The following is a 23,287-nucleotide window of genomic DNA, read 5'->3' on the forward strand; positions in this document are numbered from 1 at the left end:
AATAGATCATTTTAGTTCCGTGTATATTTCTATACCATTGGGGAAAGTATCCAAAGTATTTTTTTGCTTTAGCTGACAAATCAAAGCCAGTGTATTGGAAGTGTAAAAAGTCCAATGCAGCTATTTTTATTTCAATATCAAATCATTTCTGGCTCACATTTATGTATCTTAATGTGATTGTTTTCAATGAAAATACCATTTACCGAAGCGCCCGCTCCATCATCGCCAACTACTTCCTCTTCGACTGGCAGAACTTCACCATGTTCTTCCGGTGTGGGCATCATACACACTCCCAATCAGAAAAACATCCCCTCAGCCAAGACATACCCCCAACCTCTTCAGTGATTTGAGGCCTCGGGGTCGATCACCACCCACTCCACAAGCTGGTTGTCCTCCTCTGTGAGAACTAGTTCGCTCTCGTTAACGTTGTGGGTCTGGGAACTGAACACAGACATCCATAGACACGGTCGTCCATTACTGTTTACAAGACAGCATGCTGAAAGGAGACATTAGCATGTTTGTTAGGAGTATTGTCCCTGGCCTGGCTGACAGGGAGAGATTGAAGAAGTGAAAAAATCGGAATATTAAAGTACCTTCCTTTCTTAAACTGTTGTTATTTTCTGGGACTGTTTAAAAAAAATTAGGATCAGGTGGACGAATGCAAAAACACAGACCTTTACCTATCAGTAAGCTGTCTATCATGTTGACCAATGTGTTCTTCCTCATACTTGTTGTTTAAATCACTGTGTAATATATCCTCTATATATTCCCTAAAAAAAACAAATGCAAAGTTCTCTCAACATCCATCGCTCTCTCGTTCTCTCTCGTTCTCTCTCTCTTTCTAGCCAGAATTGTTCTAAGCAGCATATCTGGAAGTCATGACACTATTCATATGAACTCTAGCTCTCTACTGTTGCCAGAGAATGGGGAGTGGATCATCAAGCACAGGCCTGCTAAGAAGCTGATTAACCAGCTCTACACTAAAGATAAGTTAGAGTACCAGGAAGGGGTGTTCTTCCTGATCATCCATCAACTGACTGACTCTCTCTGTGGTTGTGGGGTTCCAGAAGTGCACCGTGTCCATCATGATCCTCCTGGCCCAGGCTGTCTTCCTCATCCTTCTAGAAACCTCCCAGGCTCTTATAGGAAAGTAAGGCCAATTTAACCACAGAGATCCTATTAAATGAGTTATTATGGGAAGAATTATTGACATTGTGAACCTGTATTGTCTCAATGGCTTCTGATAATATAAAGGTGAATATGTCTTTGCAGGTACCTGCAGTTTTGTGATGTCTGTCAACACCATTGTAGAAATGAACTGAGTCGTGTGCAAAAGTGTCTCTATGGACCCCCAATACCAACTTGTCTCAGAGCATTTCATATCATCCTGTATGTAAATCGGAGACAAGCAATTTAGTATGATATGACACGTTCCGTATGGTATGTATTAATTTGTGGATGTCCATCAGGCATTCATATGATATGTTACTAATTACAACTCATATTATATGTTATGAATTTGCCAAACGTACAATATGTTACAAATTATAGATAGATGGCTAATATTAGCTAGCTGGCTAACGTTAGCTAGGTTAGGGGTTAGTTTAGGAGTTAGGTTAAAGGGTTAAGGTTAGGGGAAAGGTTAGCTAAAAGGGTTACAATTAGGTTTAGGGAAAAGGGAAGCTAATGTTAGCTAGCTGGCTAACGTTAGCTAGGTTAGGGGTTAAAGTTAATGTCAGGATTTAGTTTAGGAGTTAGGTTAAAGGGTTAAGGTTAGGGGAAAGGTTAGCTAAAAGGTTTACAATTAGTGTTAGGGAAAAGGGAAGCTAACATGCAAAGTAGCTAAAAAGTATTAAGTAGTTGAATTGTTGCTAATGATTTAAAATGCTTTAAAAAAAATCTAACTCACAACCTTTGGGTTTCTAGACGCACACCATTCACCCCGACCAACCACCTTAAGTAACCATCTGACTTATCTACAGTAATCATACTAAACGTAACATATCATACTAATTAGAGAGTCACGAATTGACTTTACTATGTTAAATCTAGTCTATGAGACCAGGCTGCCAATACATACATCAAGACAAATAAAGTCAGGAAGGTAAGACTGTAAGACTGTGATCAGCAAGTTTGTCAAAAGCGTTCATGCCTCAAATACATCTCATAATACATGGGCATTATGAGATGGCTTGTTGTTAGGCCATAAAGGAAAGTTTGGCTGCTCTGGTGGTGTTGACCTTTGACCTTGTTGACTTCATGTCCTGCTTAACCTCCTGCCTTGGCTTCTGAGGATGCAGATCCGACCGGATGCAGATCCAGTAATGGTCACAGTACCAACGGAGGGCGTAACATATTTCTGGTCCCCTGCCAGAGCTGCAGCTCCTTGGGACTCATCCCGAAGGCGGAGGAATACACCATGAATACAGCCCGGTTGGAACTCATGTTCTACAAGCTCAGAGAGGGACAGCCTGATGAAATCTGCACTGGAGAAGACCTGTGAGTAGGGTTACTAGGATATTTTCCAGGGGAATATGGGGAATTGATGGGAATCTTTGGTTCCACTGTACCTACCCTGCACTTACAGTTAAGGGTTGAACCAGGATGTTGACATAAAGCTAAGGTTAGGGTTAAGGTTAGAGCCAGGGTTAGGGTTAAGATTAGAGCTAGGGTTAAGGTTAGAGCTAGGGTTAGGGTTAGGGTTAAGGTTAGAGGGTTAGGGTTAAGGTTAGAGGGTTAGGGTTAAAGATAGAGGTTAGGGTTAAGGTTAGAGGGTTAGGGTTAAGGTTAGAGTTAGGGTTAGGGTTAAGGTTAGAGCTAGGGTTAGGGTTAAGGTTAGAGCTAGAGCTAGGGTTAGGGTTAAGGTTAGAGCTAGGGTTAAGGTGAGAGTTAGGGTTAAGGTTAGAGCTAGGGTTAAGGTTAGAGGGTTAGGGTTAGAATCCACGCATCCTCTCAATCCTCTCACTCTCTCGCTGCAGTGTCCCCGCGTCAAAAAGGACACCAGGTCTCTCCGTGACGCACATCGCAACCGTCTACCTGCCTCTCTACCTTTTAGACAAGCTGCACGGCGAAATGGACGGTCAGAAAAGCAACGGTGGAGCAGAGAGGGAGAGAATAAAAAGAGAAAGGCCCTTGCCACAGACGCAGTTAAATGCTGCAAAATAAGCGACATGTTCGCCAGTAAGGGACCAGGTCAGTCAAAAACACACACACTGATACACACACACGACACCCAGCATGGCTAGCTAAGTAGCCTAGCTAATAATGGTGACACAGCGGCCGGTAGGCTAAACCGTTTGCACGTCTTACGTCTTCAGGAATTACATCATAGCAATGAGTGCAACATAGCGATCAAAATATGACATTGAAGGCAATATGTTTCAACTAGTAAAAAATAGTAAACCTAGACTATGGACTTGCCAGGACTCGGTCATGACTCATGCCACATAAGCTGGAGAAAGTGCACATCCACTGTACAGTGAAACAGGCTACAGTAATGTAACCATGATACATCCATGAACGTAACACAGTAGCCTGTGTGACACAGCACAGGAAATGACCAAGATCATTAGCACCATTAGTACCAGCATTACAAGTTACTACAATGATTTAGCGCTCTGGGAAAAATGAAGAGACCCCCCCTTTTAACAGAGCCGTATTAATGTAGCCTACTGATACACTAATGAAAGGTGGAGGAGGAAGCAGCAGCAGCACTGGAGCTTCAGGTGCTCCTGCAGAACTGGAGATGATGGTCAGTTCAGAGTCAGACTCAGAGCAGGAACCTTCATGTACAACTGAAGAGCACAAACCTAAACATGTAGGCTATTATTTTAGAATAAAAAGTGTTTTATTTCTGAGATTATCAGGGGGACTGTTATTTACCATGTTAATCTCGTTCAGAGCCCAGTACAGGGAACATAGAAAGGCACAGCGAAAGCACTGAAAATCCGTTTGATTATTTCCCCCGTCCTCAGTCCAAGGATTTTGACTTATTTTTTCAGTACCACCCAAAACAAACCGCTCAAAGAGTCATTCCCAATGTATTCCACTCCGAAGATGTGAGGACAGGAGACACAGACGGCTGGTGGGGCCAAAGACGAGGCCTTGAGGAAAGTATTTGGAATCTTTGCAAAGCCTGACCGTTCCCTTTACGCGGATGTGGTCATCACTATGGAAAGAATTGAGCAGGATGTGACCATTAAACCTGCCATCCGAAGCAAAGCCCAAGGGTACAAGGATGCTCTCCTAAAGGGTACAAGGATGCTCTCCTAAAGGGTACAAGGATGCTCTCCTAAAGTATGAAACCATACCTACAACTGAGGTTTTTCTCAGGATTTTTGAGCAGAAGTCCCCATCTCTCTAAATGCTTGCAAACAAGTGGCATGGATATCGTAACAGCACAACACTCAGTGACGAGAACAGAGGATAACCTGAGAAAGTGTGTCCGAGACATTGAGGGTGTGAAGTGGGCAGCAGATGACTTTGTTGAGTGGGCCAATGGCATTCTGGAGGAGCAGCAGGACTGTGATGCCGAGTCTCAGACTGCACTCTCAGAGAAGAGAACAACAGCAGGAAAAAGAAGAGAACCGGGTGAGTTGGCAGAAGACGAGCCTAATACTAATGCAGACATGGATTACAAAATCAAGATCCACAATGTGGTACTGGACACTGTTGTTGAAGGTATTCACCGCCGTTATGCAGCAAATGCAGCTCTGTTTGCAGACGTCTCCTGCATGACTCCAAAGCATTGTCCTGAGATCAGAGAAAAGGGCCTTCCAAAGACAGCCATGAAGGAGCTCAGTAAAATGCTTAACTGTTATTTGATGAACACGCCCCTGTTGAGGCATTGCAGGCTGAACTGATCAGCACAACAGTGGGAAAGACTGAAACAGTCAGCATTGGAGGAGTACAACACCAGGGCTGCCAGTGATGAATCAGGGGAAGGCTTTGAGGATCCTGATGAAAGGGTGGAGTTGGTGAGCAGAAGTTGTTCTACATGTAAAAACTGCCCGATATGTTGCTATCTTCTCCTGCTCACGGATGCGTATCACATCATTATTTTGGGCTACAAGTTCCCCTATCCATCACTCAGGTGGCTTGCGAGAGGACCTTGTCCACCCTGACATTCGTGAAGAACCGCCTAAGAACCTCCCTTACTCAAGAGAACCTTGAAGCATCCTTTTGATGGCAACAGAGAAGGAGATGGGACTTGACAAAGCTGACATCATTGACAAGATGGCAGAGAGCAGTGAGTTGCTGCTCTGCCTACTGGTAGTGGTAATTACTTAATGGTACTCGTAGCTATGCTATGACTCTGACAAAGGTGAAATAAAAGTCGCTGTGAGTTAAAGATTTTGTTCTAAGGCATGTTTTTTGGACTTTCGTATTATACTTGCAGTTATGTAGCCAATGTTCAATTTCATTGACTCAGTGTATAGATGTGTGTATTGTGTGCTGTTTACTTTATGGACACCAGTTAGTGAACATTGTAATCTAAAAAAAATTGTAGAGGAGTGCTTTTTCGACTTTTGTATTATACTTGTTGTAGCTTGTGTTCAAGTTCTGTCATGTTTTGTCATTGATTATCATGCCTTGTCCCTGTTCTTCTCCTTCTATTCGTTTCCCTCTGCTGGTCTTATTAGGTTCTTTCCCTCTTTCTATCCCTCTCTCTCCCCCTCCCTCTCTCACTCTCCCGCTCTCTCTTCTCTCTATCGTTCCGTTCCTGCTCCCAGCTGTTCCTATTCCCCTAATCAATCATTTAGTCTTCCCACACCTGTTCCCGATCCTTTTCCCTGATTAGAGTCCCTATTTCTCTCCTTGTTATTCGTTTCTGCCCTGTCGGTTCCTTGTCTAGAATTCACCGTGCTGTGTTTGTGTATCGCCCTGTCGTGTCGTGTTTTCCTCAGATGCTGCGTGGTGAGCAGGTGTCTGAGTCTGTTTGGTTCAAGTGCCTTCCCGAGGCAACCTGCTGTTCACCTGCTGTTCAAGATCGAGTCTCCAGTTTGTCCTCGTCATTTCGAGTGAAAGTTGTGTTTTTTGATTGTATTTACTTTACTGGATTAAAGACTCTGTTTTCGCCAAGTCGCTTTTGGGTCCTCTTTCACCTGCATGACAGAAGGAACCGACCAAGGAATGGACCCAGCGACTTCAGACGCTCGTTACACTGCCGTCGAGATCCAAGGAGCCATGCTCGGCAGACACGAGCAGGAATTGTCTGCTGCTCGCCATGCCGTGGAGAACCTGGCCGCTCAGGTTTCCGACCTCTCTGGACAGTTCCAGAGTCTTCGTCTCGTGCCACCTGTTACTTCCTGGCCTGCCGAGCCTCCAGAACCTAGGGTTAATAACCCACCTTGCTACTCCGGGCAGCCCACTGAGTGCCGCTCCTTTCTCACGCAGTGTGAGATTGTGTTCTCTCTCCAACCCAACACATACTCTAGAGAGAGAGCTCGGGTTGCTTACGTCATTTCACTCCTTACTGGCCGGGCTCGAGAATGGGGCACAGCTATCTGGGAGGCAAGGGCTGATTGCTCTAACAAGTACCAGAACTTTAAAGAGGAGATGATTCTGGTTTTTGACCGTTCAGTTTTTGGTAGGGAGGCTTCTAGGGCCCTGGCTTCCCTATGCCAAGGTGAACGGTCCATAACGGATTATTCTATTGAGTTTCGCACTCTTGCTGCTTCTAGTGAGTGGAACGAGCCGGCGCTGCTCGCTCGTTTTCTGGAGGGACTCCACGCAGTGGTTAAGGATGAGATTCTCTCCCGGGAGGTTCCTTCAGATGTGGACTCTTTGATTGCTCTCGCCATCCGCATAGAACGACGGGTAGATCTTCGTCACCGGGCTCGTGGAAGAGAGCTCGCATCAACGGTGTTTCCCTGCTCCGCATCGCAACCATCTCCCTCCTCTGGCTCAGAGACTGAGCCCATGCAGCTGGGAGGGATTCGCATCTCGACTAAGGAGAGGGAACGGAGGATCACCAACCGCCTGTGCCTCTATTGCGGAGTTGCTGGACATTTTGTTAATTCATGTCCAGTAAAAGCCAGAGCTCATCAGTAAGCGGAGGGCTACAGGTGAGCGCAACTACTCAAGTCTCTCCATCAAAATCCTGTACTACTTTGTCGGTCCATCTACGCTGGACCGGTTCGGGTGCTACATGTAGTGCCTTGATAGACTCTGGGGCTGAGGGTTGTTTCATGGACGAAGCATGGGTTCGGAAACATGACATTCCTTTCAGAGAGTTAGAGAAGCCTACGCCCATGTTCGCCTTAGATGGTAGTCATCTTCCCAGTATCAGATTTGAGACACTACCTTTAACCCTCACAGTATCTGGTAACCACAGTGAGACTATTTCTTTTTTGATTTTTCGTTCACCGTTTACACCTGTTGTTTTGGGTCATCCCTGGCTAGTATGTCATAATCCTTCTATTAATTGGTCTAGTAATTCTATCCTATCCTGGAACGTTTCTTGTCATGTGAAGTGTTTAATGTCTGCCATCCCTCCCGTTTCTTCTGTCCCTACTTCTCAGGAGGAACCTGGCGATTTGACAGGAGTGCCGGAGGAATATCATGATCTGCGCACGGTCTTCAGTCGGTCCCGAGCCAACTCCCTTCCTCCTCACCGGTCGTATGATTGTAGTATTGATCTCCTTCCGGGGACCACTCCTCCTCGGGGTAGACTATACTCTCTGTCGGCTCCCGAACGTAAGGCTCTCAAGGATTATTTGTCTGTGTCTCTTGACGCCGGTACCATAGTGCCTTCTTCCTCTCCGGCCGGGGCGGGGTTCTTTTTTGTTAAGAAGAAGGACGGTACTCTGCGCCCCTGCGTGGATTATCGAGGGCTGAATGAAATAACGGTTAAGAATCGTTATCCGCTTCCCCTTATGTCATCAGCCTTCGAGATTCTGCAGGGAGCCAGGTGCTTTACTAAGTTGGACCTTCGTAACGCTTACCATCTCGTGCGCATCAGAGAGGGGGACGAGTGGAAAACGGCGTTTAACACTCCGTTAGGGCATTTTGAGTACCGGGTTCTGCCGTTTGGTCTCGCCAATGCGCCAGCTGTTTTTCAGGCATTAGTTAATGATGTTCTGAGAGACATGCTGAACATCTTTGTTTTTGTCTATCTTGACGATATCCTGATTTTTTCTCCATCACTCGAGATTCATGTTCAGCACGTTCGACGTGTTCTACAGCGCCTTTTAGAGAATTGTCTCTACGTAAAGGCTGAGAAGTGCTCTTTTCATGTCTCCTCCGTTACTTTTCTCGGTTCCGTTATTTCCGCTGAAGGCATTCAGATGGATTCCGCTAAGGTCCAAGCTGTCAGTGATTGGCCCGTTCCAAGGTCACGTGTCGAGTTGCAGCGCTTTTTAGGTTTCGCTAATTTCTATCGGCGTTTCATTCGTAATTTCGGTCAAGTTGCTGCCCCTCTCACAGCTCTTACTTCTGTCAAGACGTGTTTTAAGTGGTCCGGTTCCGCCCAGGGAGCTTTTGATCTTCTAAAAGAACGTTTTACGTCCGCTCCTATCCTCGTTACTCCTGACGTCACTAGACAATTCATTGTCGAGGTTGACGCTTCAGAGGTAGGCGTGGGAGCCATTCTATCCCAGCGCTTCCAGTCTGACGATAAGGTTCATCCTTGCGCTTATTTTTCTCATCGCCTGTCGCCATCTGAGCGCAACTATGATGTGGGTAACCGTGAACTGCTCGCCATCCGCTTAGCCCTAGGCGAATGGCGACAGTGGTTGGAGGGGCGACCGTTCCTTTTGTCGTTTGGACAGACCATAATAAGAACCTTGAGTACATCCGTTCTGCCAAACGACTTAATGCCCGTCAAGCTCGTTGGGCGTTGTTTTTCGCTCGTTTCGAGTTTGTGATTTCTTACCGTCCGGGTAGCAAGAACACCAAGCCTGATGCCTTATCCCGTCTGTTTAGTTCTTCTGTGGCTTCTACTGATCCCGAGGGGATTCTTCCTTATGGGCGTGTTGTCGGGTTAACAGTCTGGGGAATTGAAAGACAGGTTAAGCAAGCACTCACGCACACTGCGTCGCCGCGCGCTTGTCCTAGTAACCTCCTTTTCGTTCCTGTTTCCACTCGTCTGGCTGTTCTTCAGTGGGCTCACTCTGCCAAGTTAGCTGGTCATCCCGGTGTTCGAGGCACTCTTGCGTCTATTCGCCAGCGCTTTTGGTGGCCGACTCAGGAGCGTGACACGCGCCGTTTCGTGGCTGCTTGTTCGGACTGCGCGCAGACTAAGTCGGGTAACTCTCCTCCTGCCGGTCGTCTCAGACCGCTCCCCATTCCTTCTCGACCATGGTCTCACATCGCCCTAGACTTCATTACCGGTCTGCCTTTGTCTGCGGGGAAGACTGTGATTCTTACGGTTGTCAATAGGTTCTCTAAGGCGGCACATTTCATTCCCCTCGCTAAACTTCCTTCCGCTAAGGAGACGGCACAAATCATTATCGAGAATGTATTCAGAATTCATGGCCTCCCGTTAGACGCCGTTTCAGACAGAGGCCCGCAATTCATGTCACAGTTTTGGAGGGAGTTCTGTCGTTTGATTGGTGCGTCCGTCAGTCTCTCTTCCGGGTTTCATCCCCAGTCTAACGGTCAAGCAGAGAGGGCCAATCAGACGATTGGTCGCATACTACGCAGCCTTTCTTTCAGAAACCCTGCGTCTTGGGCAGAACAGCTCCCCTGGGCAGAATACGCTCACAATTCGCTTCCTTCGTCTGCTACCGGGTTATCTCCGTTTCAGAGTAGTCTGGGTTACCAGCCTCCTCTGTTCTCATCCCAGCTTGCCGAGTCCAGCGTTCCCTCCGCTCAAGCGTTTGTCCAACGTTGTGAGCGCACCTGGAGGAGGGTGAGGTCTGCACTTTGCCGTTACAGGGCACAGACTGTGAGAGCCGCCAATAAACGCAGGATTAAGAGTCCAAGGTATTGTTGCGGCCAGAGAGTGTGGCTTTCCACTCGCAACCTTCCTCTTACGACAGCTTCTCGTAAGTTGACTCCGCGGTTCATTGGTCCGTTCCGTGTCTCCCAGGTCGTCAATCCTGTCGCTGTGCGACTGCTTCTTCCGCGACATCTTCGTCGCGTCCATCCTGTCTTCCATGTCTCCTGTGTCAAGCCCTTTCTTCGCACTCCCGTTCGTCTTCCCTCCCCCCCTCCCGTCCTTGTCGAGAGCGCACCTATTTACAAGGTACATAAGATCATGGACATGCGTTCTCGGGGACGGGGTCACCAGTACTTAGTGGATTGGGAGGGTTACGGTCCTGAGGAGAGGAGTTGGGTTCCGTCTCGGGACGTGCTGGACCGTTCACTCATTGATGATTTCCTCCGTTGCCGCCAGGATTCCTCCTCGAGTGCGCCAGGAGGCGCTCGGTGAGTGGGGGGTACTGTCATGTTTTGTCATTGATTATCATGCCTTGTCCCTGTTCTTCTCCTTCTATTCGTTTCCCTCTGCTGGTCTTATTAGGTTCTTTCCCTCTTTCTATCCCTCTCTCTCCCCCTCCCTCTCTCACTCTCCCGCTCTCTCTTCTCTCTATCGTTCCGTTCCTGCTCCCAGCTGTTCCTATTCCCCTAATCAATCATTTAGTCTTCCCACACCTGTTCCCGATCCTTTTCCCTGATTAGAGTCCCTATTTCTCTCCTTGTTATTCGTTTCTGCCCTGTCGGTTCCTTGTCTAGAATTCACCGTGCTGTGTTTGTGTATCGCCCTGTCGTGTCGTGTTTTCCTCAGATGCTGCGTGGTGAGCAGGTGTCTGAGTCTGTTTGGTTCAAGTGCCTTCCCGAGGCAACCTGCTGTTCACCTGCTGTTCAAGATCGAGTCTCCAGTTTGTCCTCGTCATTTCGAGTGAAAGTTGTGTTTTTTGATTGTATTTACTTTACTGGATTAAAGACTCTGTTTTCGCCAAGTCGCTTTTGGGTCCTCTTTCACCTGCATGACAAGTTCAGTGAATGTGTGATACTTTTGCTATGCTTGATGCTTGAATATGAAGATAATCATTTGAACGTTTGAGCTAACTCTGTATATCTCCTTGTCTTTTTAAAAAGTGCAGGCTAATAGTTTTGTGTGTCTAGCCTTGTACATTTGTATGTGCTATGATTGGTGTATTCCTAGAGAGTGTTTGAGGGTGCACCCATAGCCAATAGCATACCTTGAGAACTCAGTGTTCAGAGAGGCTACATGTTGGTCAGCCCCAAATGTTTGTATTTTGTCATGTGAATAACTTTCTTCCCAGTTACATCAACAAATAGGGTTAGCCTACAAAATTAGCGGTCTAGTGGCTTGTGTGAACAGGGTGGCCTGGGATGGAGTCAAATTCCGTGCCTGAATGATTGTTTCAGTCTTCCCCTGACAATGAGTACCTACAATACTTGTTGCACTGTACTGACAGGAATAATGACGCATTAATAAGGACAGTGTCATGTCAAATGTTACAACATGTTCCATTTCAGCAGCAAGAACATTTCAAACAATATGTATCGGTTGATTTCTTATCACTATAGCTCTCTGTTTGACATTTGACCCTAGATATCGGTCTGGAGGGGGGTACGACCCAAGAATTGGGGGCCAGCCTGGCCTAGGCTTCACCGGAGGTGCGCCAGTGTTTGGCATCCTACAAACATACCGCCGAGAGTGCCCAGCAACAAAATTACTTAGAGAGTGTGAGTCTCCCCAAAGTGTTGCACACACCTGGGTGATGCACGGCTACTATTTTGTGCCAGAAGATGTGGTTCCTGGTTGGACGGGTGGTTGACAGGGTGTGCTTGATCACCATGGCGCTGTCGTTCCTCATGGGTACCATTGGAAGTGCCTTCCTCCTTTAGGGAATAACAATTCCTCTAGGAATGAAACTGGAGCAAATCTACTGGGGTAGCACTATATGAAAGGGCATGACATATACATAAACAAGGAGGCATGTAATGAATGGGGTTTAGCACCGGTTTGTGTGGCTAGAGAATGCTTTGAAAGATCTATGGTTATGTATGCACTGGGGGTCTGAGACTGAAACTAAACCATGTGGGTCTGTCACAGGCTTTGCAGTCTATGAGTTTGCTCATTCACTGAGATGAGAAGGGTTTTGGCAGTAGATGCCCGTGCTGTGTACAGAGGGCTTGACCATGGGCACTGATGCCTTATATGCTAGAAGCATGATATGTGTGATTCAGAGCAATGGTTGAAGGTGTTTTTAAACAGAGATATTACCACGGAGTAATATGCAACATTTTTATCACACTGGTAACAATTCCAAGATGGCGCAGCAGTCATGTGTTTGTCTTGTCCCATGTAAATAGTCTGTTTCTTCTGGGGTTTTTCCGTATATATCGTCATCTCACTTTCCATCTACGAACTAAATATACTTTCCTGTAACCCGCCTCACCCAATGTGGTACGGATCTGCTATTTTTATACTTTATTACCGGAACCTCCATCGGCAGCTAGCCAGCTAACTAGCTATTAGTCATTGTTAGCCACTGCTAGCGGTCTTCACCTTTAGCTCGGACACCAGCCAGCCTTAGTTTGGTCAATTCCTGCCAGTTTGCACAGCGCAATATCAACCCAGAGCGGACTGCTTTTCTCTACCACATCACTGGATTCCTGCTGCTCTGGACCATTACACTGGATCATCGCAGCTAGCTGCAACAGAGTGGCTAATGCCTCTGTCCCGAAGCAAGCACCAGTTAGCCTCGAGCTTGGCCCATCTCCCCGCTAGCCGACAAAGTATACCAGCTAATTCTTGGGCTACAATACCTCTTTTGCCAATTGGCCTACCTGGTTAAATAAAAACTAAATATGTACTTACTTTAAGGCAACCATCATTCTTCATGTTTTTTGTAAAATGGTTTACTTAATGATTTTTATTTTACTTGAAATCTAGTGTGTTGAACATAGTGTTTTTTGTTCAAATATGAACTTTTTCTTATTAAAGGTCATGGTATAACAACTTTTTGTTCACACATTCAACATCATTTCTAGAAATCAGCCAAACCTCCATGTAAGGATCAATGCCATTCATCATAACCAAAATGTAAGGATCAATGCCATTCATCATAACCAAAATGTAAGGATCAATGCCATTCATCATAACCAAATGCCAACCAATCACATTTGGGTTGTACAAATTCCGGAGGCATGGAGAGAGATGGGGGGTGTCTCCCTATACGCCCTCTCCCACACAGCCATCCCCCGATTCTCTCCTGCCCCCCTCACCCCCACCCCCTCTCCCAGAAGCAGGATCTCAATTACATGGGTGAGTGGTGCCTTTCTGGCCCAACAAAAGAAAAATCCGGCTGGTTGGGATGGAAACTGGACGGGGCGAGACAGAGTCAGAGAGACCAGTGGGTTGAGAACCCCACCCCCCCCCACCCCTCCATAACACTCCTCGCAAACACACACACATACACACACCCACACACACTAGAATGTTAAGATATAAGCCTACTTCACCCATCCCTTTTTTTAAACCCAGATGCTTGCCTGCTAGACACTTACTTCAATACTTCAATCAAGAGATACCAGGGAGTGGACCTTAGACGGTAAGAGCTTGACAAATGGCAACATTTGTTTAAAAAACATACTTACTTCCATCTATATTAATTGTTAACCACCAACACTGTACATACTTTGCTGCTATGTAACTTATCATGAAAATAATGTTGTGGAGGATTTTGTATTTTTTTACCATATGAGGAGAAAGACAGACAGAGAGGTTGATCTCACTCCATTGACCAGCGTTGAACACTTGTTGCTTCTGGAGCGGAATACACAGTGCTTTCAAACAGAGTGTCACCACGACTGTGTAAGGAACAACTGTGCAATGTGCTACACTTTGCTGTGAGTCCATGGAGTCAGACTATGTGCAGTCGGTTTCAGACATGGGTTAGATACGTGCTAAATGGCTCTAATACCTCTGTATTTACACTAATTACTCAAGTAGCAACGGAAGCAATACCTTAATAAAATGGCGTTACTAGAGTAACTACGGTGTAACTACATAGGTTTGAGAAGTGTAAAGAGCAACTTAACGTGTCATCAAATACGAATCGACAGTGGTATTGTAGATTGTGACAGGTTTTCAATAGGAGATGGATGTAGTGGTTTCAGTGATGCTGTGACGTGAATATGAAATAGCCAGGAGCCACTGTGTTGCTTCCCCACTCCGTCTTCAGAGAGGTGAGATTGTCCTAGTGCCAGGGATGTGTTGACTGTGGAGGCAGACACATGTTTAGAGACATTTGTTTTTCTGTTAATTTTGGGGTCAATCCTTTGGATTGTTCTGATCTAATTTGCAGATTATTGGGGTTAATACTGTGATAATATTGGGATAAAGTGAGTGATAGACAATTCCCTCTCAATTCCAGTCAATTCTGAAAGTAAACCCAATTACAATATTTCCTCATTGAAGAGCATTGATGACAATTGGAATTTCAGTGTACTTCCTGAATTGAGAATAGACTGGGATTCAAATGTAATTGACCCATAGAGAATGATAGAGGACTCTTTTTTACTTTGTATCTGTCCCATTTTGGTGTCTGTGTGCACAGAGTCCTCTATTTATATATATAAATCCCTAACCTTGAACAGTACTTCCTGTCATTACTTCCTGCATCCTGTCCCAGACTATGTCAGCAGTGACCACCCAGCCCCTTCCCTTCGGCCGTCTGGAGAGAGAGAAGCACATCGAGAGGCTCTTCAGAGCCTTCCACAGTCAAAGGAGGCTCTCCACCAATCCCCAGGGTTTGCCTGGCTCCATACCCCACCACGGGGCACCTGACCTGGGCTTAGAGGACCAGCAGCAGGGCCTAGGCCCTGGAGGTCCGGGGGGTAAAGGGGAGAATGGCCACATGAGGCCCAGGGCTTCTGGAGGGCCAGAGATAGCAGGGGAGCAGTGGTTGAATGGTGTGGGTGGACAGGAGGGTCTGGCTCTCCTGGACGCAGTCAGCCAACTACGTATCACAGCCAGGCCAGAGCTGCAAGGTTAGTGCAACTTCATGTGTGAAATATACAGTTACATCAGATTAAAGAATGATTTTCTGCTAACAATTTGCCTATGGATTCTATCAGACACTGTATGAGTGTGTATTAGTGATAGTCCCTCTGACCTGGTCATGTCATGCTGCTGTGTTCCAGGTCCACAATGTGTGTCCCGCAGGACCTACAGCATTGCCACCGGGGACAGCAGTGAGCAGCTCTTTGTGGCTGTAGAAGGTACAATACTAACAGTAACATACAGCCATTACACGTATAGTGTAATGTGTCTGCAGACAGACAGAGCTGTGGCCATAGAATAGTATCTATAGAATATAATTTTATTGCCCACCTGAGATGGACATTTTTCTAGTTACCATTTCATTATTCAAACTGGGCCCTCTGTGTTTCTCCTTCTCAGAGAGTTCCTGTATGTGTCTGCACTGCTGCGGTCCGGCACGGTCCTGCTCCCTACAAGGTTTTGACCGCCAGGCCCGCCAGGTCTTCCTGTTTGAAAGACCCCTCAGGGTGGACGCGTGCTGCCTTGGCTGCTGCTTGATGGAAATGAGGGTCTACACCCCCAAACGGCAGCTCATAGGGAGCGTACGACAGCGGTAGGTCTATTCTGAAATCAACCTCTAACCTCTACCTCTCTCCCAGAATATTTCTCACATTTATCCCTACCCCCACTCACTCCAGAAACAAAACGCTGTGCAACGGACAACGAAAAGAGTGTTTGTTAAGGTTCAGATAGTCCCTCCATTTCAGACTGTTTCCTCTTTTTGAATACGACCCAGGACTGTAAATAGAATGGGTGGTGCTCCTCTCTCCTGCCCAGTCTCCAGGGAGGATAAACTGGGGGGAGTTAGCACAGCTGTCTGGATGGATAACCTGGGTTGCTGGTGTCCTGGGTGGGGAGGAATGTGGCTTCATTCTGTCACGACTCCCACCGAAGTCGGTCCCTCTCCTTGTTCGGGCGGTGTTCGACGATCGACGTCACCGGCCATCTCCATTTCATTTTCCATTTGTTTTGTCTTGTTTTCCAGCACACCTGGTTTACATCCCCTCATTACCATACGTGTATATTATCCTCTGTTCCCTCCATATCTGTGTGTGGTTTTGTTTGTTCGTTACGTGTGTGACGCTGCAGGCTGGTTTTCTTTGTTCGTTACGTGTGTGACGCTGCAGGCTGGTTTTCTTTGTTCGTTACGTGTGTGACGCTGCAGGCTGGTTTTGTTTGTTCGTTACGTGTGTGACGCTGCAGGCTGGTTTTGTTTGTTCGTTACGTGTGTGACGCTGCAGGCTGGTTTTCTTTGTTCGTTACGTGTGTGACGCTGCAGGCTGGTTTTGTTTGTTCGTTACGTGTGTGACGCTGCAGGCTGGTTTTCTTTGTTCGTTACGTGTGTGACGCTGCAGGCTGGTTTTGTTTGTTCGTTACGTGTGTGACGCTGCAGGCTGGTTTTCTTTGTTCGTTACGTGTGTGACGCTGCAGGCTGGTTTTCTTTGTTCGTTACGTGTGTGACGCTGCAGGCTGGTTTTCTTTGTTCGTTACGTGTGTGATGCTGCAGGCTGGTTTTGTTTGTTCGTTACGTGTGTGACGCTGCAGGCTGGTTTTGTTTGTTCGTTACGTGTGTGACGCTGCAGGCTGGTTTTCTTTGTTCGTTACGTGTGTGACGCTGCAGGCTGGTTTTGTTTGTTCGTTACGTGTGTGACGCTGCAGGCTGGTTTTGTTTGTTCGTTACGTGTGTGACGCTGCAGGCTGGTTTTGCGCCGGGTATTGTTAACCCGTGGTTTTGTTTGTTCGTTACGTGTGTGACGCTGCAGGCTGGTTTTGCGCAGGGTATTGTTAACCCGTGGTTTTGTTTGTTCGTTACGTGTGTGACGCTGCAGGCTGGTTTTGCGCAGGGTATTGTTAACCCGTGGTTTTGTTTGTTCGTTACGTGTGTGACGCTGCAGGCTGGTTTTGCGCAGGGTATTGTTAACCCGTGGTTTTGTTTGTTCGTTACGTGTGTGACGCTGCAGGCTGGTTTTGCGCAGGGTATTGTTAACCCGTGGTTTTGTTTGTTCGTTACGTGTGTGACGCTGCAGGCTGGTTTTGCGCAGGGTATTGTTAACCCGTGGTTTTGTTTGTTCGTTACGTGTGTGACGCTGCAGGCTGGTTTTGTTTGTTCGTTACGTGTGTGACGCTGCAGGCTGGTTTTGCGCAGGGTATTGTTAACCCGTGGTTTTGTTTGTTCGTTACGTGTGTGACGCTGCAGGCTGGTTTTGTTTGTTCGCTACGTGTGTGACGCTGCAGGCTGGTTTTGCGCAGGGTATTGTTAACCCGTGGTTTTGTTTGTTCGTTACGTGTGTGACGCTGCAGGCTGGTTTTGCGCAGGGTATTGTTAACCCGTGGTTTTGTTTGTTCGCTACGTGTGTGACGCTGCAGGCTGGTTTTGCGCAGGGTATTGTTAACCCGTGGTTTTGTTTGTTCGTTACGTGTGTGACGCTGCAGGCTGGTTTTCTTTGTTCGTTACGTGTGTGACGCTGCAGGCTGGTTTTCTTTGTTCGTTACGTGTGTGACGCTGCAGGCTGGTTTTCTTTGTTCGTTACGTGTGTGACGCTGCAGGCTGGTTTTGTTTGTTCGTTACGTGTGTGACGCTGCAGGCTGGTTTTGTTTGTTCGTTACGTGTGTGACGCTGCAGGCTGGTTTTCTTTGTTCGTTACGTGTGTGACGCTGCAGGCTGGTTTTGTTTGTTCGTTACGTGTGTGACGCTGCAGGCTGGTTTTCTTTGTTCGTTACGTGTGTGACGCTGCAGGCTGGTTTTGTTTGTTCGTTACGTGTGTGACGCTGCAGGCTGGTTTTCTTTGTTCGTTACGTGTGTGACGCTGCAGGCTGGTTTTCTTTGTTCGTTACGTGTGTGACGCTGCAGGCTGGTTTTCTTTGTTCGTTACGTGTGTGATGCTGCAGGCTGGTTTTGTTTGTTCGTTACGTGTGTGACGCTGCAGGCTGGTTTTGTTTGTTCGTTACGTGTGTGACGCTGCAGGCTGGTTTTCTTTGTTCGTTACGTGTGTGACGCTGCAGGCTGGTTTTGTTTGTTCGTTACGTGTGTGACGCTGCAGGCTGGTTTTGTTTGTTCGTTACGTGTGTGACGCTGCAGGCTGGTTTTGCGCCGGGTATTGTTAACCCGTGGTTTTGTTTGTTCGTTACGTGTGTGACGCTGCAGGCTGGTTTTGCGCAGGGTATTGTTAACCCGTGGTTTTGTTTGTTCGTTACGTGTGTGACGCTGCAGGCTGGTTTTGCGCAGGGTATTGTTAACCCGTGGTTTTGTTTGTTCGTTACGTGTGTGACGCTGCAGGCTGGTTTTGCGCAGGGTATTGTTAACCCGTGGTTTTGTTTGTTCGTTACGTGTGTGACGCTGCAGGCTGGTTTTGCGCAGGGTATTGTTAACCCGTGGTTTTGTTTGTTCGTTACGTGTGTGACGCTGCAGGCTGGTTTTGCGCAGGGTATTGTTAACCCGTGGTTTTGTTTGTTCGTTACGTGTGTGACGCTGCAGGCTGGTTTTGCGCAGGGTATTGTTAACCCGTGGTTTTGTTTGTTCGTTACGTGTGTGACGCTGCAGGCTGGTTTTGTTTGTTCGTTACGTGTGTGACGCTGCAGGCTGGTTTTGCGCAGGGTATTGTTAACCCGTGGTTTTGTTTGTTCGTTACGTGTGTGACGCTGCAGGCTGGTTTTGTTTGTTCGCTACGTGTGTGACGCTGCAGGCTGGTTTTGTGCAGGGTATTGTTAACCCGTGGTTTTGTTTGTTCGTTACGTGTGTGACGCTGCAGGCTGGTTTTGCGCAGGGTATTGTTAACCCGTGGTTTTGTTTGTTCGCTACGTGTGTGACGCTGCAGGCTGGTTTTGCGCAGGGTATTGTTAACCCGTGGTTTTGTTTGTTCGTTACGTGTGTGACGCTGCAGGCTGGTTGTGCGCAGGGTATTGTTAACCCGTGGTTTTGTTATTTTCTACCATGTTGTGTGATTTTGTGCGCTACCGCTTTTTCTTTGGGCCAGAGTTGTGACGCAGTTGCGTCCGGCTGTTTTCCTCTCTGCCTGATTAAAGTGTTCACTCATCTCTGCTCTCCTGCACCCGACTTCCTTCGACCAGTTGCGCCCACTCTGACACATTCCTACTCGGAAAAACAGCGGCTGCGCCTCTTGTTTTCCCTCATTACATCACCGTTTCCACACCAGTCGATCAAAATGGTGGCTAATTTAGTGGAAAAAAAATGGAAAAGACTGTAGGCCTAGTTATTTTTGACCAAATGCCCACCCCCTCTCCATCGTTTCCTCTATTTCTCTCTCTCGCTCTCTGAAATGCCCAAACTCTCTCTTGCGTTCCATCTCTCTTTCCCTCGCTCTCTATGAAATGCCCAACCCCTTTCTTTCCCTCTCTCTCCCAAGTATTTCTCTAGGGCTAGAAGAGGTCTCCTTTGTGTGTTCATTTAGTAGAGCTTGCAGACAAGGCCACCAGAATCACTGTATCTAATTAACAGAGCTCAGAGCAAAGTAGAAGTTTAAATGAGATCTGTGTTGTATCTCTATTCTACAGTATGGAGGGGTCACCCCGGTAGACCTCTTATGACACCAAGTGGAAAATGGTCTCAGTGGTGCAATGCAATAGAAAACTGACCAGCTGAAACCTTAATCATCCAACCGACCATGCAACCAATCAACCCACGCTAGAAAATAATATAATAATATAATAATATATGCCATTTAGCAGACGCTTTTATCCAAAGCGACTTACAGTCATGTGTGCATACATTCTACGTATGGGTGGTCCCGGGGATCGAACCCACTACCCTGGCGTTACAAGCGCCATGCTCTACCAACTGAGCTACGGAAGGACCACAAAATACAAAACAACAAGAACAATCACCACCCAGGATTGGTCTCTTATCAGCGTCTGTGAGTGGGTGCAGGAGGGGTTGTGTGTATGGAGGGAGGTGTGTGTGTTCACCAGTTGTACCTGTTAACAGATGGAGTATGTTCACCCCTCTCCTGGAAGTGTGTGATTCCGATGGAACCTCCACTATAAGAATCCAGGGATCATGCTGCCCCTACCGATGCCTCTCTAACCAAGAATTCCAGGTCATTATCATTTCAGGTCAATAACAGCCATTATCTGATTGACTTTGATTGGTCGGATATTTGGTTGATTATCATATTATTTCATTAATTTTAGAATAATTATTTCCTTAGGTAATTTATGCCATATTCAAATATCTGTTTCATCACTTCCGTTTTACTGTATGCATTTCTATCTCTTTGTCAAACATCAGGTGGTCTCAGCCATCGGTGAGAAAATTGGCTCCATATGGAAGAAATGGCCTGGGTTTAATGAAGAGTGCAACATGGATCATGAATACTTTGGGTTAGAGGGTGAGTTATCCTTCGTTTACACCCGAAGCCATATAGTTCAACCTTGGCTTAATAGCTTTACCTTCAAAACAGATAGAAGTATCTACTGTTCAAGAACACGGCAAAACCCCCTCTCCTCCTAAAATGTCTCAATCCTGCAGTTCCACAGGATATGACATCACAGACCAAACTTCTTCTGCTGGCGGCCACGTTCCTACTGGTAAGCACGAAGAAAAACTCTCCCACAAAATACTGCGGGAATCAATGAATACAACGTGAACCTGACAAACTCTGTACTCCCTACATTGATCTCTCTCTCTCTCTCTCTCTCTCTCTCTCTCTCTCTCTCTCTCTCTCTCTCTCTCTCTCTCTCTCTCTCTCTCTCTCTCTCTCTCTCTCTCTCTCTCTCTCTCTCTCTCTCTCTCTCTCTCTCTCTCTCTCTCTCTCTCTCTCTCTCTCTCTCTCTCTCTCTCTCTCTCTCTCTCTCTCTCTCTCTCTCTTTCTCTCCCTTTCTCTTTAGAATTATATGTTCTTTGAGATGAGCTGAACCGGCACCAGACAACCAGAGATGAGAAAATGTAGGTAATCAAAAGTGGACCATGAGAACTGCAGAGGCCAAATGACCATCGGCGAGTTTCACAGCTTCGCCCGATGCCACGCCGCCGCATCATCAGAGATTGAACACATGGACAGTTGTTTGGGGGAGGGGTGCAAATGTTAGCGACACCAAAGATGTCCTGGCCTGCATGGCATGGCCTCCTTTCCTTTATTTAGTTCTCATTTAGTTGTCCTAGTAGAAGAGATACATCCAATAAATCTTAATAGATACCTTGCATTGGCTTATACTCCCATCACAACAATGACTGACTGACAATCAGTTCAAACTATCTTAGTTTGGAAAGATACGTTTTCCTCATCCAACATACGCCACCGGTGACATCACAGAATAGAACACCGAAGCCATTGGTTAGCAGCAGATGCATAATCAACATTTATTGCTATAATCCATCAGGTGTGTATATCCATCAGACAGTACTTTCCTCGTTTTGACAAGACACCCTTTTTCCAGCACCACCCACCCAATCCTGGGCAGTATTTCATCAGGGGGGATACGATAGAAGGAGCCCCAAGCTCTGGCCTGGGACCAGTTTCTGTTTTGTAGCACTAAATGGTGAGGGGGGGTCAGATGAGCTGATTCCAGGTCAGTGTTCAGGGACTCCTTCTACCCCGGGGAAAATATCACAACAGGGCCACCATTCTAGCCTGGTCCCAGATCTGTTGGTGATTTTGACTAACTCCATGATCATTGTCAAGCCAAACTGTTTTGCATGAGGAGTTGGCAAGAGAGCAGAAACAGACTGACACCCAGGCTACCACCATTCCACACTGGAGAGATTATGTTGTCACAGATAACATTGTTACATTGTTGTTAGAGTTGTATCGTTATGTCCATCTTCACTGTGGGATCTTGAAAGGCATTTAGAATGTTTCATCTGGGTTGGGTCCGTCTCGAGGCCAGGCACAGTGATATAGGCAGCTAGGCAGTCCATTCTAAAGAGGCCGGTTCACGTTACCCACGGTCCCCCTTTAGGATGGTCCCCATCCTTTGGGTTGAAAACTTTCTGGTCAAAGGTAAAGAATCAAGTTCTCGATTCTCGTTAAGTAAATAGATTTTCTCAAAAGGACATAGCTTTTTCTAGAAATATATTTTTGTACGCCATAATATTTCTAGTTTAAATGACTAGAGGCATTGTAGTTAAAATACTGCACTATGATAAAATAACTTCCACCTGCAACCCTGTTTTAGTTTCAGAGTTTAAAAGAAAACAGATACATTTTCTCTGCTGTACATTTAAAACTCTACCAGAGGGAACTGTGATTGTGCTACACAATGATGAATATACTGCCTATACCTATTTATGGGAAGGGTTTGGTTTAATATTCTGTTAGAAGAAGATTCCGTCAACAGTCATTGGCCAAATCACCAAATGCTTGTCGCACAGTCTCCCTCTGTTGGCAGATCAGGGACAGTGTCACTTGAAAAAAATACATCCACTGAGGTTTCATTCATCTCTGACTGACAGGCAGATAAAAAAGCTCCAACCAACCGACAGCTTGGTTCCGTGTTCCGTACAGTAGATTCCATGAGCCATAGAAAGGAAGGCCACTGTCCCCCCTCTCTTTATCTCCCTATCTCTCCCTCGCTGTCGCCATGTAAAACAGTACTGATCCTTAAAGGTATTACTCCTCCGGATTTCATCCAAAAGACACTACACACAAATCTAGAGATATGAGAGAGAGACGAACATAAACAGAGACAGTTAGGTTATTGAAACACTCAGTTCCTATAATTGACTACTCGCGTACTAATGCAGCAGGACTAATAATAGTACTGACCATGACTAGTGTCATGATTTCCATGCCCAGAGGCACAACAGAGGCAAGAACATGAGGCAAGCCAGTGTATGCATGTAGGAATATGAATTAAGACATAGCCGCTCCTACCCTTTTGCAGAAACTCACAGCTTTAGAGGCTAGCGACCACCAACAGCGTTCACCAGACCATGGAAGTCCTCCCAGGCCCTGAGAACAGACAGAACCCCCCCAGGTATCACAGGCGGTGTTAGCCTAATGAGCTAAACGCCTAGTAGCTCAGGCATTAGCTCTGTGTTTGTGTGTGTGTGTGTTTTTTTACTTGATGCTGTCGGTGTGTGTCTTGTACTCCATAATGGTGTTGGGTGGTAGGTTGAGGACCCTACGTAGAGTGTCTCTGATCCGGGTAATGGTGGCCTGGTCACTGGCTGTCTTGTTCCAGATGGAGATGATGTCCTCCTGGAGGAAAGACATGAGGGAAGCATGGTGTTGGCAACAATACACACTGGAACAGTGAATGTGTGTGTGTGCGTGTCTGTGTGTGCGTGTGTTTGCACGTCTGGCTCTA

The 23,287-nt window shown here is 46.6% G+C and overlaps 2 protein-coding genes across 7 annotated transcripts; one reads left to right on the forward strand and one right to left on the reverse strand.

Moving 5' to 3' along the window:
• Positions 1-1,021: 1,021 nt before the first annotated feature.
• Positions 1,022-21,179, forward strand: LOC124041656 (phospholipid scramblase 1). 6 transcript variants are annotated; one of them, XM_046359483.1, is made up of 12 exons: positions 1,022-1,150; positions 2,375-2,499; positions 2,979-3,192; positions 13,463-13,529; positions 13,684-13,792; positions 14,613-14,970; positions 15,124-15,201; positions 15,383-15,575; positions 19,965-20,076; positions 20,268-20,367; positions 20,508-20,566; positions 20,867-21,179. In XM_046359483.1, the coding sequence occupies exons 3-12, from the start codon at positions 3,171-3,173 to the stop codon at positions 20,891-20,893; spliced, it is 1,125 nt and encodes a 374-aa protein (XP_046215439.1). In that variant the 5' UTR covers positions 1,022-1,150; positions 2,375-2,499; positions 2,979-3,170; the 3' UTR covers positions 20,894-21,179. The 6 variants fall into 6 exon arrangements, with proteins under 6 accessions (XP_046215439.1, XP_046215438.1, XP_046215440.1 ...); XM_046359482.1 differs by lacking the exon at positions 1,022-1,150 and having other exon boundaries at positions 1,695-2,499; XM_046359484.1 differs by lacking the exons at positions 1,022-1,150; positions 13,684-13,792 and having other exon boundaries at positions 1,704-2,499.
• Positions 21,180-21,313: 134 nt separating this feature from the next.
• eif4e2 (eukaryotic translation initiation factor 4E family member 2) lies at positions 21,314-23,178 on the reverse strand (the record flags this gene model as incomplete). Its single annotated transcript, XM_046359488.1, is given in 3 exon segments — positions 21,314-22,628; positions 22,852-22,929; positions 23,042-23,178. Coding segments are annotated over 2 exon segments (186 nt in total), but the record flags the coding sequence as incomplete, so codon positions are not given.
• Positions 23,179-23,287: the final 109 nt, after the last annotated feature.

This window comes from Oncorhynchus gorbuscha, linkage group LG08, assembly GCF_021184085.1.
Source record: "Oncorhynchus gorbuscha isolate QuinsamMale2020 ecotype Even-year linkage group LG08, OgorEven_v1.0, whole genome shotgun sequence".
NCBI lineage: Eukaryota > Metazoa > Chordata > Actinopteri > Salmoniformes > Salmonidae > Oncorhynchus > Oncorhynchus gorbuscha.